This window comes from Indicator indicator, chromosome 12, assembly GCF_027791375.1.
Source record: "Indicator indicator isolate 239-I01 chromosome 12, UM_Iind_1.1, whole genome shotgun sequence".
Classification (NCBI taxonomy): Eukaryota; Metazoa; Chordata; class Aves; order Piciformes; family Indicatoridae; genus Indicator; species Indicator indicator.
Genome location: NC_072021.1, coordinates 659,753 through 676,874, shown reverse-complemented (window position 1 = coordinate 676,874; position 17,122 = coordinate 659,753). Strand labels below are relative to the sequence as shown.

The 17,122-nt window shown below is 40.9% G+C and overlaps 1 protein-coding gene across 37 annotated transcripts in view; it reads right to left on the bottom strand.

Moving 5' to 3' along the window:
• The window catches only part of RIMS2 (regulating synaptic membrane exocytosis 2), a 387,973-nt gene that overhangs the window by 202,466 nt on the left and 168,385 nt on the right, over window positions 1–17,122 (bottom strand). For all 37 annotated transcript variants that reach the window (XM_054385548.1, XM_054385557.1, XM_054385553.1 and 34 more), the window contains one exon: window positions 11,434–12,359. In XM_054385548.1, the coding sequence (XP_054241523.1) occupies window positions 11,434–12,359 (926 nt within the window). The remainder of the gene's footprint in view (window positions 1–11,433; window positions 12,360–17,122) is intronic.

The window sequence follows — 17,122 nt, the reverse complement described above, 5'->3', positions numbered from 1 at the left end:
CAACCCCATGCAGAGCTACAGGCTGGGGTCAGAGTGGCTGGAGAGCAGCCAGGTGGAAAGGGACCTGGGGGTACTGCTTGACAGGCGCCTGAACATGAGCCAGCAGTGTGCCCAGGTGGCCAAGAGAGCCAATGGCATCCTGGCCTGCATCAGGCATAGTTTGGCCAGCAGGAGCAGGGAGGTCATTGTACCCCTGTACACAGCACTGGTTAGGCCACACCTTGAGTACTGTGTCCAGTTCTGGGCCCCTCAGTTTAGGAAAGATGTTGAATTGCTGGAGCATGTCCAGAGAAGGGCAACAAGGCTGGTGAGAGGCCTTGAGCACAAGCCCTATGAGGAGAGGCTGAGGGAGCTGGGACTGTTTAGCCTGGAGAAGAGGAGGCTCAGGGGAGACCTCATTGCTGTCTACAACTACCTGAAGGGAGGTTGTAGCCAGGAGGGGTTTGGTCTCTTCTCCCAGGCAACCAGCACCAGAACAAGAGGACACAGTCTCAAGCTGCGCCAGGGGAGGTTTAGGCTGGAGGTGAGCAGAAAGTTCTTCACAGAGAGAGTGGTTGGCCATTGGAATGTGCTGCCCAGGGAGGTGGTGGAGTCACCATCCCTGGAGGTGTTCAAGGGGGGAATTGGACGTGGCACTTGGTGCCATGGTTTATATAGGCATGAGGTGTAGGGTGACAGGTTGGACTCGATGATCTTTGAGGTCTCTTCCAACCTTCTTGATTCTTGATATTTCAGTTTGTCAGAAACGATCTAGCATCAACTGTGCAGACAATGGGAAGTGCTTAACTTCTCTCCAAGCATCACAAGTGAATGAATCTCTTCTTTTTCTCTGCACATTTCTTCTTTTCTCTACCTTGGCTTCCCCTTGTGCAAGAGGTATTTTGAACACTGTAACACTTCCTAATATGAAAAATAAACATATAGCAGGGGCTGGACCCAAGTAAAAGAAGCACTTGTTCAAGACCACTAAGGAAATGAGAGTGTACATATTGCAGAACAGAACAGCTAGGAGAAACAAGGCAGTAGGTTAATGGTCTGTTCTAGAGTTTGAAAAGCAAAAGTATTTGGGAAAAGCAGACCAACCAGGGTAAAAGGCAGAAGTAAACAAATAATGAATTTATGTACTTGAAAATATCACAATAAGCTAATATCACCTCTGCTCAGCAACATTCTCTAGATGTTGAATCTTTTGGTGTTAGCATTGAAATGATAATATGAAAACCCACACAGAGGAAAGAGCAGGATATGCCGATAGAGTTGTAAGATCAAGTGCTCAAATAACTGGATAATGGCACAGTTATTCCTGTCAATCCCAGTCTCGTTGTCAACTCCAGACTCCCATGGGCCAGCACTAGTCCTCTTCCTCCTCTCAGCTGCCCAGCCCTTGCCAGGGTCATCAGCCCCATCTCACTCCCACAGACTTCTATCTCACTCATCTACTCCCAGAGACACTTTCTCCTGTCTCTACCACACAATTCCCATCCCATTTTAGTGCTTTTCCTCCTGAAAGTACCTCTGGTCTATAAGTCATCTGTTTTCCCTTTGCAGGGTCAGCAGGATGTGGAAGCTCTGTAAGAATACAAACTATATAGATTGTTTTGTACTCCTGTACTGCCTTTGGCCAGAGCACTTACACAGAAAATCCCTTCGTATTTGTGAGTACCCAGGAGAAAACTAATTAATCATTCCTTAGGAAAGGTCCTCATATATTGTAGTTATGCAAAGGAGTTTCAACAATTTCAGAGGAGTCATAGATATTAGTAACTGAATACTGACTGAATTCTCTGCTGAGCCTGGACGAGCAGTGGTTTCTGTTCAGAGGTTTATAGTGCAGCCAACTCTGCCTGATTTCATAGGCACAGGAAATGCACAGCCCTACAATGAAGGTGATGCACCACTTGAAATTAACTTCTTAAGTATTTTAACATGAACAAAAGAAGGCATTTTCCCCTGTAGTCATCCTTCCAAATGGTGGAGCTACATTTTCTGAATTGTTATGTTGGGGTTTTTTTGGTATATCAGCCTGTAGCACAAACCTAGCAAGGAAAACTGCAGCACAAACAGCCAAGGATCACTGAGACAGAAACTATAGATAAAACAATCTCCATGAAGGAAGTTTGAGGAAGCCTTAATGTAAGGCAATGCTATGACCTGCTCTTCACAAACAGTCCAGGTGACCTGCAACTGCAATTAAATCATGTAGTCACGATGTACTTTCATACTAGCTCTTACAGCACATTTTACCCTTGTCAGTTAAAGGCCAACTGCCCCTTCCCCCAGCTCTGTTAAAGGCTCAGTGGTGTGTATCTGTGCAGAGTCACTGAAGGTCACTGCCTTCACAGGGTGATGGGATTTCACACTCACACTCCCCAAATGGAAATGGTTCAGAGGTGAGGCACTGTGTACAAGGCTCTTTCCAGACATTTTAAAAGGACAAAGCTGTTGACTAAGTGCTCAGTGCTCTCATTGAATTTCATAGGCACACTGGGACTTGAGCACTCTTGAAAAAGAAAGCTTTTACCTTCCCCTATGCTGATGGATGTTGCCTGGTCGTCTGATCTACTGCAAAGTGAACACAAGGAAGCTCTTGATGCTAGCAGATCAGAATGGTAATGTTTTATACCTGCTTTTCAGGCACTTTGTACAGCTAAAGTGGAGCAACAGAAAATCAGGCTCAGAGAATTCTGGTGTATATCTATGGTACATCTATTTAATCAATTTTCTAGCATTTCACAGAATTCTCTGTATTCTATACTACTGCATTCTAACCTCCCTGCATTTTTCTCTTTCCTAGAGAAAACTGTTAGTGAAAAAGGCAACAGCACTGAGCATATGATACATTTCTCTGGTACCAAAGTTTGCCATAGGGATCTATCTTTATGAACCTAACCTACAGCAGTAACACCAAGTATTGACATTTCAATAAATGCTTTTTTTTCATCTTGCAAAGGTGCCATAACAGATTCTTATTTTCTCAAGCTTACTGCTTAGAGAAATCATCTTCTTCCAGAGGCTAGGGCTGAAAAGCCTCTTATCTCACAGGGTATCTGTACACCAGTAGGCAGCCTCTCTAGTAATGAGGACATAGGCACAGCAGCTCAGCACAGACTCATCACGTGAATATTTAAGCAGGGTCTCAGCAGTTAGCATTCTCTGCAGCTCCAGCACTATCATCAGTGCTTTAACCACTGTCCTCAAATCTAGTTCTCATCTGCTAACATGAGCTGCAGTCCCACTTTGGACTACAGTGCAGCCCTATCTTTGGATAAGATATGTGGTTTCACTGTAGGGGAAAACAGGAATTCCAAGAGGCTCTCACCTATTCTATCACCTCTCCAGCTGTCACATGCATCACCCTTTAATATTTGCATTGTTGCCTGGGATGTGGGAAGTTTTGCTCAGAAGTCATACTATAAATTACAGCTTAGTGCAAATGTGGTCCAGTAGAGTTATCTAATTGCTCATTATCACTGCCAGCAGTGCGACTGTGCCCTTTCATGGCACTAACACTGCAAAACGCCAGAGTAACTCTTCAGCTAACTAAGGTGAAAGGAAAGTGTTCATTTGTTGTAAGTTCAGTTTTGTACCAGTGGAGTGACCAAAACTGGCTTGTCAAAAGTCAGGTAAATATTGGATTTGGGGTCAGCAAGCATGAGAGAGGATGAGGAATGGTGCTTTTGTTCCAATAAGCTGCTGACTCACCCCAGCTCACCTTACTTCATGAACCACACTGCAAGATGAAACCTTGTGCTCTCTTAAGACACCGACACTTGGGGTCTTCTCAGCTTTTAGCAAGGAATTTTAAATGGTTAAGCCACTATCAGCTTCAGTTTCAACAATAATTTTATACTTTTACCATGGAATTCCCGGCTGGGAGTGAATTTCTCTTCTTGCAACGCTGTATACACAAAACAAGTAGAAGAAAACCTGCTGCAGGTAGCTTTAGTTCCACTGAATTACAGCTATGAAGATTTCAACTACTGACCAGTCCTGGCTTTTGTAAAAGGTCATAGGGATTGATATGAGGTAATGGATTGTATATGTCTGAAAACAAAGAACTCTCAGCCTCACAAATCTATTTTCTGCTCCAAAGATAGAATAGCAACCTTTTAAATTGTTCTCTGGTGATTGGTCTGAAGTTCAAACCTAATTCTGGTGGTCTTCATCAGTCAAAACCTTTCAAGAACAAATTCAATTTTTTTCAAATCATCATTTTAAAAAAATGGGGTTTGTTGTGATTTTCTTGTTTTGAAGTGCATGAACACTGCTGTATTAAAACAGAGCAGGAAGGTTTTAAAAGGAACTAAACTTTCAGAAACTCTCAGCACAGTACTCTCAGAACTGATCTTTCACAACAGATCTTAGGAAAATTTTTCAATCCCAATTATGATATGCAGTAGAAATGCTAAAATTTGTACAAATTATAAAATCCAATGAAAACCACTGCATGCAGTCACTTCAGGTAGTGTCTATATTGTGTCACAGGCCAAGCCTCTCCTGGGTGATCTACTCTGGGTGATGCTGCTCTGGCAGGGGGGTTGGACTAGATGATCTTTTGAGGTCCCTTCCATCCCCTAGCATCCTGTGATGCTGTGATATTCTGTATATCAAAATGGCCTAGGAACATGCATAACAGTACACAGTCATGGACATTTGCAATGAAAACTTATATTGGATTCTTATTTAGATTATGTAACTAATGTCCATATATTTCCATTTTCCAAGTAAACAGATTATATAACTATGGCCCTAAAAGGTATTCACAATCCAAATGTTTAGAAAGGCTGAAAGTATAAAGACTGGAACTATTTCCTAAAGGATGCTTCTCCAGAACACCACTGATCTGAGTGCATTTCCATATGAATTGTTACCCTCAGCCTGGTCTAAACTTCAGTGTGTGGCACAGGTAATCTTTACGCACATATTCATTCAGTTTGTCTCTACACATCTCAAAGGAATAGCTTAACACAGGCAATATAGAGAATACTGCTGCAAGAACACAGGCTCTTAAGTTCACTTTTCTATTGAAACAGATGAGACATGAAGCAGAGTCTGTATTACCACATATGCTTCTTTCATAGCCTCTATGCTCATAAATGCTACTCAAGTTTTCCTCTATTTAAAACATTGCCTCCTAAACTACGGCGATTCAAACAAGAGGGGAGGAATAATAAAGCAAAACTTTATTTATACATGAGAAAAATTTTAAAAATCAGCAAAGGCAAAAAGAACCAGTGAATAATATAAAGATTTGGTGGGGTGATACAATGCAGAAGCCAGCTGCTGTGAAAAACAAATAAAACATTTCAGTATTTTAATAATCAATTATTCTGCATATGACCATTCAGATTTTTGTACTGTGGATTATAAAATATCTGCATATTGAAACTGTGTGGAATTTCAAAGCCTCTTGTGTTCAAGTCAAGTGCTGCAGCTCAGTCCTGAAATTCTGCCTTCTAGTATAATTTGTTCCAGAGAAGTTAAGACTTTCAGGAACTCTCTAACCTGAATGAAGCAAATTTTAGAAACAATGATCTCATTCTGATCTAATTTAGTTCAGTGTAACTTTGAAACTGGCACAAGTAGGACTGCAAGCAGGTCCCTCCTCTTTTAGAATTTACAAGTGAGAGCACTGTGACAGTATCTCACTTGCTTGGCATCTTTGCCCATCTCAGACATGCACTCTTCTTGCAGTAGCACTCAAAGTGTGCTGTCAGCTCCTCACACCACAAACTACCATGCATTTTTAACTTGTGATGAGCCTATTGTTTCCAAATAGACTTTGTTCTCTGCAGAAAAATAAAACTTTCTCTCTACCAGATCGATTTCAATGCTGCAACAGACAAGCTGTTCCAGACAGGAGGACCTTTATCAATTCTCTAATGAGATATGCAGTTATTCATACGTTTGTAAATGACCATTACACAGCCAAGGCCAGGCCATGCATCCATGTTTTCAATGGACTTGGAGACAAAGAGCAGCATAATAGGCCCCTGTCCTGCATACACACATTTTTGTTCACACAGCCTGTACTGCAGCTTCAATCACCAGCACATGAGCACCGGAGTATCTAAGCTCACTAGAGCCTATTTATCCGCATTTTATGTTGGGGATGGGCATCAACAGCCAGTTGAACAGGAGCCAAGAGAGAGCCCAGGTGGACAGGGCCAACTGCATCCTGGATTATATGAGAAATAACATGGCCAGTAGGGCCAGGGAAGTGATTGTCCCCTTGTACTTGCCCCTGATAAGGCTGCACCTCAAACACTGAGCCTCTCAGTGCAAGAAGGATATTGAGGTGCTGAAGCGTGTCCAAAGAAGGGCAACAAAGCTGGTGAAAGGTCCTGAAGAACAAGTCCTGTGAGGAGCAGCTGAGGGAATTTGGGTTGGTTAGTCTGGAGAAAAGGAAGCGTAGGGAAAATCTTATCACTCTCTCCAACTACCCGAAAGGAGGCTGTGGCAAAGTGGTTGTGGGTCTCCTTTCCAAGACAAGAAGTAGTAGGATGAGAGTAAATGGCCTCAAATTGTGCCAGAGGAAGTTTAAATTGGATATTAGGAAAAAATGATTCACCAGAGTGGTCGAGCATTGGAAAAGACTGCCCAGGGAACTGGTTGAGTCACCATCCCTGGAGGAATTTAAAACATGTAGATGTGGTGCTTAGGGACATGGTTTAGTGGTGGACTTGGCAGTGCTAGGTTAACAGCTGGACTTGATGATCTTTTCCAGCCCAAATGATGTTCTGATTCTATGCATATGAGTTTCTGATAACAAAAATGGGCATCCAGCTAGGTATCATGTTTTAATAAAAGAACAGGGCAAGCAAACACCAAGCTTAAAAACTGAACCCCTGACAAAATACAGGCACACTTGCCTTTCCCACCACAGAGTCCACCCACATCAGATGTCAGCCACCATCTGTGCAAACAGATATCTCTCTCAGGGTGCTCTGGAAGGTGGCTTGGAGTATGGTGTGCATGTGTGTCCAAACTGTTTACCACCAATGGAAAATCTACTATGTCCTACTTTATATTTAGAGCAGATCAGAGCAGTCTTTAAAGCTATCATGCACCTAGATTCCCTTGAAAGAATTATCTGTTTTCATGTAGAAGTTGTCTCTTGCTGGAACCCCAAAATTTGAGACATTTTTAAAGAAATGCAGGACATGCAGGACCCCCAAATGTTTGCAGAAGAAGCCAAAGGAACTCTAGCTCCAGCTCCTTTGCCTATATTCTGAGTTGGGGTGCAGCAGCCCCATGGACCACTGGCTTTCCTGAGCATGAGTGTGGCAAGTCTCTCTCTAGAAAGGCACTTGTCAAGACTGCAGGTGTGACAGAACTGCCACAAGGAATGCATGGCTGGTGGTGGCACTGTTTGATTTTCTAATTCTTCCTGGAAAGCCCTGCAGACACAGAACAAGCATGTAGCACTCTGCCTCACATCTGCTCCATGCTGGCTGACAAATTATGGGAGACCTTTCAGACCTGCCCTAAGGCCTGCTCTTCACAACTGCACTGGCAAGCATCTAACTGAAAATGCAAATAAAAAAATACTTCAATATTCCCTCACAACAGAACATGCTGAAATTGGGTGTGCAATGGAGAGAGCTTGGCTTGCACACCACACCAAAAAAATAAGAAGGCTTCATTTGGAGCTTGATAGGTGAAGCAGTTCAATGTTCACTTCACTGCAGTCAACACCACAACCATTCTGATGTTGTAAACCACATTTCTCAGAGCCTTGAAACAGGATCAAGTAAACTAAGAGGGTCTTGGAAAGAATTGGTGAACTGAGTCATCTAGCCTAATTTAAATAGAAGTCATTATGATCTTTCTGTTTACAGCCTGAGGATTCATTTTATTGCCACTTAAAATTTGCAATTTCATAAAAGCACTGGCATTTCAAGAACTGTTTTTGTCCAACATTTTAAGCAATTCTGTTCTCTCAATATTAGGAAAAATAGAAATATACCAGATACTTTGGCCTAAATCATATTGTCACCTGCTTTCTTGGGTTTTTTTCCACTATGCAAAGCAAAGCTCCAAACAGAAACAGGGAATCCTGCCACAAAGATAAGAGCCTAGGGTTGTTTTCTGCCCTGGTCTTTAGGACTGGCAAATGCAGCCATCCTCTTTGCAGTTTTAGAAGCCTGGTATTCATAGGAAGGGAAAACTTTTCCAAGATAACTTGGAAAAAAAAATCTTGGAAGCTTTGGAAACTTTTGAATAGCACAATCATTAAGACTTTTTTATCCTATGCAGAGGAAGTGGAAGAGGCCACCTGCTAAATTAGTATTCAAAAGTGTCACTGAGGACAATTTTAACATATATAAAGACCAGCACAAAATTCAGTCTCCAAAATATGACTGTTTCTGGCACAGTCTAAGTTTGAAGTAAACACATTCATAATCTCAGTTATGTCCCTTAACACTGGTGTCATGCATTGTTTCCTGACCTCTTAGAGAACAAACTCACCTGTAACAGCCCTGGCTCCTTGCCATAGTTCCATGATTCTCACTCTGGCTTTTCACTTCAGATTGATGCTGCCAGGCCCACACTCCTTGCTCAGGGAGTCCCAGTCCCTCCTTACCAAAGCTCCCAAGCTCCACTCAGCTCTCTCATCCTTCTGTCTCAATGTCCCTTTCCCAGACACTCACCATCTCTCCCAAGCTGCTGCTTCTGCTTCTCAGAAAATCTCAGATTTCTCTAACCTCCAGTTACCCTTCCCAGTTACCTTTATCAGATCTGTTTCCTTCACATTACCAGTTCTTCCCAAACTATAAAACACAAGTTTAGCTTACTCGATCTACAAGCTTTGCTCTCCACTCTTCTTCTGCCTCAGTTTCCATCTCAATCCATTAATTGCCAACCACCTAATGATATTTTGGTTTGCAGTCCCTAAACTTCCTTCCTCCCCTTGTCTGCTCATCCTCCTGAAGCCACATGATTCCCACTCCAATATGCCAGTCCTCAGTCTAGTTTATGACCTAAATTTCCTGGTCCAAATACAGTTCCATTACAATAACTATATATCATCTGAAGAACCTAGCTTTTCACTCCTGCAGTTAAATCTCTGTCTGCACTGCTTCCTCACCATACCTTTGTTTCACATGGCTGTCTAATGAGTGTCTGAGTGCTGTCTGGTGGTTCATCACTGTTCTCTGCTCACAGTTTCCCCTCTGCTCACAGTTTCCCTTGTCCCCTGCAAAAAGGAGGCAATAGTTTCTCCAGCCATTACCAGAAACATGCAGAAAAAGTAATTTTGCTTTATCCTCTCCCCGAAAATAGTAAAATTATGTCTCTAATAATCAAAGGAAAAATTATCTTAAAGCAAAGAGCTTCTGAAATGAGGTCAGACTCAAATACTTAAAGTCACAGGCATTCAATAATAATGGATGCTCTTCCCAGAGCTCTTAAACAGCTAGTCCAGGTCTCTGTTGGATTTGCCAAAAAATGCTGTCTTCATTTTGCATGCATATATAGGTCCAACTAAATATGTATGATTCCTTTTAATTTTGGAGATAAGCTTAAAAAGGCAAATTTCAGCCCTTTAAAGAGCATATAGTTACGAACTTTCCTACATTTTTTTGATAATTCACAAATTTCAAGGGCCTGTAAACTATCAGATGTAATTCAGTGAACAGCTGCTTCTGCAGCTCAGGCCCAGGCTGCTCCTCACAACCAAGCAGTTGTTTGTGCATGCAGTCTGTGAACAGATGTGGATGTTCCATAGAGAAGAGTGCTCTCCAATCTGAAACACCAAGGCTATTCTCCACACTGCTTCCAGTCACAAGCCCCCACCAGCCCATGATAACACATCTCCACACTATCATGAAAACTGCTTACAGTGATTCATTCAAGATCAATAAAACCTGCTACAGAGCTTTCTTCTCTCTTTTTCTCCCCTTTAAAACGTTGCAGTCTTTTCTCATTCCTTTATAAAGTACATGCTCAATTTAGCTTCGTTCACTGCCTCAGAAATCAGCACAGAAAGGACATCATGGTTGAACTTTCCTGTCAATAACAATGTTTTCCATGACAGTTAAGATACAAAATTAAATGAAAGCTACAATCTGTCAGATTGACAGCCTAATATTGTTTGTGTACTATGTTTTACCTGTATGTTGTGTGCTATGTGTACAAAAAGTGTATTGTTTGCATGTTATACTATGTTTCCTATGCTGAATGTCATTAAATAAACATTTTGTTATTAGTTCCCATATATTGACTGTGCCTACTTTCCTCAAGGTTGCTACTAATGAAGTCTTGAACACCCTGAAATTGATAGAACTTTTTCTACTCATCTGGAACACTAAAGGGGTAAAGGTGTAATCACAGCTGTTTCATTCAAGTGCACCTCACTGTCCATGATTTCCTTTCATTCTACACTATCTTGCTCCTTATTTATCAGGTCATGGTTGCCGCTACTGGCATATGAAAATTCAGAGTTAGTTCACTAACTCTAATTGCCTCAGAACCAATTTCATAGCAATGCTAATAGCAAATGTTTTACTCCAAATCCACAACAGCAGATGACCACCCATGACAGTTAATAAAGGTCCACCAGCATAACTGATAACAGTTTAGAGCTGTTGTGTTGCAGACCAGCAGCATGCACGAAGGTAAGCAAACTAATATTATTAATTTGATTTGGTTTGGTCCCCAGGGCTTTCAGATTTAAGTCATACATTACCTAGGACAGGTTGGGAATTATTTCAATTAATCTTAGTTTTCCTTTCTGACAATGGAGTAACTCCAACATCATAAATCCTACAAAAATACTCACACCAAAAAGCACCACAGGCCCACAGCAAAAAGAAGCCTCCATCAGTGTAAACCATAACAGTCATTTGACACTGAAAAACTTGACTGGGTTAACTCTAGACACACAGGGTTTATTTCATATCAGATGCTCTTAACCTGCAGCAGCCAGCATGAAAGGCATAAGCTCTGCATCATGTGCCTTAGTCAATTCAACAGAAAAGCAGCCATGCACCCACACTTGCTCCAGATCAAATATGCACTCTTTGGGATCCAGGAGTATGCAAATCTGGTGTTAATAGACATGAAACCCTGGCCTTGTATGACAGCTCAGCTGGAGATACTTTGCAGCTTTAATTAACAGGTGTTTTCAACAGAGGTGGTGTTTGCCTTTAACACAGCCAAGTGCTTCTAATATCCATAATGTTTGTTTCCATGTAAATCATTACATTTAGATTTAAGTAAATGAATCACACGATCAGGAAAAAAAAAAAAAAAAAAACAAAACAAAACAACACAACAACCCAGCTCCTGTCAGAACAAACTTGAGTCACCCATGAAGCGGGGTAGGTACCTGGGTTGCAATCAGTTCTAGTAGGGAAAACACACACACAGTGGAATGGAAACTACACCCCACCTTTACAATGAAAGGGTCAAAAGCTGTAGAAATCTTACCTTTTTCACTAACACTTTCACTTTCAATCTCCACATCATCACAACTCGTGTACTCTGGAGTGGATGCCAGTTCTTCTTCTGAGCTACTTAACGAAACCTGGCGCATTTTACCTCCCTTTTTCGTTTTGTGGGGCTTTGGTGGTGGAGGTCTGACAGACTCAGACTGGTCTGAGCTGAGTGAATCATTCCGTAACATGGTCTCCATCTTCTCACGTTTTGTTTTCCGTACAGCAGAATTAGGATCCAAATGGTGTTGCTTCCTTAATGAATCAGAGCGCCTCATGTCTGGTCTTTCCAGAGGAATTGGGCTCCTCCTAGGTGTAGGAGGGCTATGATTTGTGGTCCTCTGACGATTGGGACTTGGTCCCTGAGCCTCTCGAGTTCTTTCCATAGAGTATGAACGCTGATTTTCCATGGCAGCCCTGCGCTCCGACACTGACCTTTGTCTCGATGGCCGCTCCATCCTCATCATGGACATTCGGGAATCTTCCAGCTCAGTGTTGGCCAAGGAGACGTCACTGTGTCTCCGTTCGTGACGTGCTCGGGACACTTCGGCATGGATCCGCATTTGTTCCTCATAGGGCTGTGGTTTGACTGGATAACGAGCCAAGTTCGGATCACTTCGGTATCGTGCCTGGTATTCCTCTTCCCTCCGCTGCCTCTCATATTCTTCCCTACTTTGTGCATCTTCCTCTTCTACCGGATACTCCTTGGAACGCCTGCGACTCCTTCTGTTGGGATCTCTATAGTCACCCAGTTCAGGTTCTTCATACAAGTGAGGCCCACGCTGTGACCGTCTGTCTGAGTAGTCTGAGGGTGACCTGGGCATCGCACTGTCTGGTGGAGCATACTGTGAGTAGTCGTCTCGCTCCTCCCTTTGCTCGTATCTTCTGTTCTGCTCTCTTGATATTGATGGGCTTCTTTTCCTTAACAAGCAGGACAAGAAAGAAGAAAGAGACTTCTGTCAATATTTCTTGTAGCATAAATGTGCAGTTAATGCTAATTAAATGATTAGTTGATGGGAAACAAAAAAAAAAAATCATCCCTTCATTGCATTTCTTTGTGAATGCGCTCTCTTGTTTTCTGTACTCAGTCACGTTAAAATGGTCTCCTTATGGTGCACAGTTTAAATAAAAACAGCTTTAAAGAAAAAAATGTAAATACAATATTATAAAATATAGAATACAAATACACTACTTTGTAACTCTGCTTTACACATGGCAACATTTGATAATCATTTGTAATCATTTTACAGCAATACAGCTTGACCATACACCTCTTTTCCATAGTTTTCTAATCACCATAGAAATTAAGGCAAGATAGATCATTCAGTTAGTTTGATCTTTCAGCAGCCACTATTGCTCAGAAACCTAAATTTCAGTTCCCACAAAACTATAATGTGTGCTAAGGGCAGAAAGCAGGACAGGTAAAGATCCAATGGCAGCATGTGTCTAAGTCAGATGAACTCAGAAAGTAAAACATTTTTTGTGTTTAATAAGAAGGGGGAAAGCTTTGAGATCCTGCCTGGCTGACTTGACAAAAACACTCCTTCTCATCCTTACAGGGATAGCAATAGCATTAGTCCAAGCATCTGAGCAAGACACATCAGCCAGATGCCAGAACCGAGTTCCCGTACCAACATCAAGCATTGACTCTTCGTCATAGATGATATGTAGCCATAGACAACCTCCAAGGCTTCAGAAGAAGGTGAAAAAAGAATTGTGTTTTTATTATATGTGATATTTTAATAGAAGATGTGCCAGCAATAGGTTATGAATGTTGTACGTTCTGGGATTTTATACAACACTGTTTGCCACTTGACTAGAAGGGATTGGTTAGATAGTGAGTAGTGATTCATAGGGGGAAAAAAGAAACAAAACAAACTGGAGCTTCACATCCTTCCTAGATCTATCCTAACAGAGTAACAAACATTTAAAATGTTACTTCCAAACACGTCCAGATCTGTACTTGATTTTCCACCCCAGATGGATCTGAAGGAGTTTCCTGCAGTAAACCAGAGAAAAGATCACATATGTGGGTAAAGAGACTAAGAGGTGGACCTTCTCTGGGATAAGATGGATCAGATCAAGCTGAAATGATGAAAATATGAAGATGAAAGATGAAAATATGTATATGAACCTACTTTTGTGTCATCAGCCCTCTTCTCTTGTGTTCAGTTCTATCTTTAAAATTAAGATCCCTTTGAAAACGTTTTCTGCCCTCACAAACAGCCACTAAGTCTGAAGGACAGGCTTGCAGGCAGCAACCAGGAGATCCTGCCTAGTGTCAGGAAGGATGGGAGAAAGGAGAGCAAAGACACAGGTCTGTTGTTGCCACGGTTATCCTTAGCGAAGGGGAGAGGGAAAAACAGGCAAGCAGAAAGGGCTCTGCCTTGCTAATAGGAGAGAAAATGCTCTTCTCAGACCCAGAAAGGAAATGTGGTTTCTGCTCAGCAAAGAGAAAATCACAACTGAGCAAAGTGTGCAAAGGGGAAAGACTGGCAAATTGGCATCCTGTCTCAGGTACCACACAGGGTCATTAAACTGTGCTTGAATGATCTGGGTCTAGTCTTGCCTTCTAATTGGTAAAGCACTTGGCATTTGCAAATGAGGGAACTAATTCAATCTTGCAAAAATGCAACTCTTCCAGTGAAGCATGACAAGTAATACAGGCATCCTTCCCACACCCTTTTGCTATGGTGAAGCTCAGATGTCCTATCTGTCTTACTAAAGTGTCGTGCTAGTACCAGCACAAATCATAACCTCTGCAAGCTTAAGGAAAGCTCTGTGGATTCTGCTAATGGGGTCTCAAGCTGAATTGTTCTAACATGACACGAGCAGAGTTTCATAAATCTAAAACCTGAATGGCCAACAGGAAGGCAGAATTCAGACAACAGAACTACCAGAACCCAGACAGTCTGCAAAGACATAGAAGTTGTCATTAACACAGCAGTTACTAGATGTTTTCTAGTAAGATGAAAACTTCCTTTAAGGAAATTAAATATTTTTTCATTTAAATACTTCAGCTGATGAAAAATATGCCACATCCCAAAGCTGTTTCAAGAGACCCTGGTTTGGGGCTTAGCCACTGGGGCTAAGCCACGGCCAATTCTGAGTATGTATATATATATAAACATATATATATATATACTTTTGCCTTGGAACTTTATGTATTTGATTTACTTTTGTAAGTAGTATTTCTATGTAACCTCCAATTCTGTGCCAGTGTGTTTCTTTACTCCTTTGGGGTAAATGCATTCTGCCCTTGGTCGGGAGCTGTTTCAACTCAAACCAAGACAAGCTGTCAGGTAGACTTGATTGCCTCAAGATTAAGGATCTACATATATGTATCTAGAGTAATATAAACAACAAAGAACTAAGACTTGTTTTAGCTACTTAGAGGAGACTGTATTTGTGTGTATATATATATATATATATATATATACACACATACACACAAATAAACATGCACATGTAGAGATACATATAAGGCTCCACGCATTAGAATCTTCATATGCATGCAACAGTGGACAAATCTCTTCTGGAAACTTTGCTGCTGCAAAGTCTTGAGGAGAGAGGCTGAGGGGATCAAAAAAGATGGAATTTCTATGTGAGTAAAATCACTTCTTGTAGACTTCTAGCCGAGGCAAATGTACCTCCACCAGGAAAACACATCGTCTGAGGAACTGGGAGAAGATCTACTAAAAAATTCACCCTTTTTTCTAGCATGAACTGTCTTAATGAGAGGATGTGCCAATTCAGCGTTGTATTTTCATACCTCTTACACAAACAATTTCTGTCCTTGTTACATTTACCACCAGCAGTCACTGCCTTTCCTCCACGTTGTTGCTAAGACACAAATGTAAGAACAGCATCTATGACTGACAATGATGTAAAGATCAGCTGGTTCCTCAATCTATCCCAACCATGCATGAAGGAAAAACCTTTACACAGGTGCCTGCATGGCCATATAGATGAATAAAGACCTTCCTCTAAATGCAACCTTTTTCTTAAGAGAAAGAAGACAGATAAAAGTAACTAATTTAATTCCTGCCCTATCTTGATTGGCACTATCAAACTCCCATTCTAATTAATTTCATCCCTGCTGAAGGGATCTAACTTCACTAACAGGATCAAATGCCAGAAGTTGTAATCCTATCCCCCAGAAATAAATTAACTGTACCTGCACACCTGGTCACCCAGAAACCTTACTAGCAGGAGAGGGCACATCCTGCCCAGCAAGTCACTATTCCATTTAGTGTTCAAACCCATCATTCTCTTCACTGGTCATCACAACAAAATTAGCTCCCATTTTTACCATTACTTACTTTTTTAAATGTTACAAACACCTGCTACAAACACAGCTGTACAAAGTACATTTTAAACCAGTGATACTAAATCACGGTAGGAGGAACAGTACTCCTGAAAACTTAGAGCCAGTTACTACTGTTAAAGATCTGTTGTTATTTTTTAGATCTCAACCTAATTCTCACTCACCTTCATGAGCCTTTGTCTAATCCATTTCTCACCATTTACTACCTTAAAGATACCTTACTAAAAGCCTTTCCCTACATACCTCCAGCTATATACACCACAGGCAATGACTGGTGCTGCTTTTCCAGGACTTTCCTTGAATGTTAAAAGTTAAGAGAACCTTAAATGCGTGTTAACAGCTGCGATAGGCACCTTTCTAGGTGTCAGCTCAACTAAGCACTATATACCTCTTGGCAGAAGGATTACTACCTTTGCTGAAAAGGTTAGCACTCCACTGCAAAATCCTTCAGGCCATTGTGATGACTGCTGCTTTGAAACAAGAATGACACAAAACCTGTATTTTTGTTACAAAACCCTAGAACTCACACAAATCTCTTCATCAAACAAATCCTATCAATACTGTCTTTTCAGATACAGAAACTGAAATTCATTTTCCACTAATTATCATAATCTTTTTTTAAAATTTTAATTTATAAATTCAGGTTTTTAACACATCTCTTGAACTTACAGTGATGAAAACTTTATTTGCAGTGCACGACAATTATCACTAGTACTAGGAAAAAGCAATTTGTTCATAACTTGACCTCCTGCTCAAAGTTGAATTATTCAACTCTCCCACAGTACAATAAGAAGGAAATGCTTAAAATATAGTATAGAAGCATATAAGGCAGAAATTTTGCTTTGATGGCTCTGATGTCAGTACTGGAACTAAATAGCTTGAAAATCTTTGCTATTTATTTGCAGTCTTCCTTGAAGAGAAAACACTCTCCTATTTTGACAGATTTTTTTTTTCCCAAAAAAATTAGCTAAGTGTACTGAGGCAAATAAAATTTTAAAAAGTAAATTTCCATCACATTTCAGAAGGCACAGATATTCCAAAACATTGTAAAATGTAAAGTTTTTATATCCGTCAATACTAGATCTCAAATATTCCTGGTTACTTATCTTGTTCTCAGACCAACAGAAGAAATATTTGAACTGAAGAAAACTTTCAAGAAAATATCATTCCAAAGATATATTAAATCATACAGGTACCTGAATCAGTCTATATTTACTTGGAAATTTTTATCAATAAGAAGCTTTGGGTCAATTAAAAAGCAGTAAATGCTCAGTTGGCTTAAGCCATCATCAGCTACTTGCAAACTAAGTATTTGTCAGCTACTTGTAAGACCTAAGAATAATTTACTAGACAACAC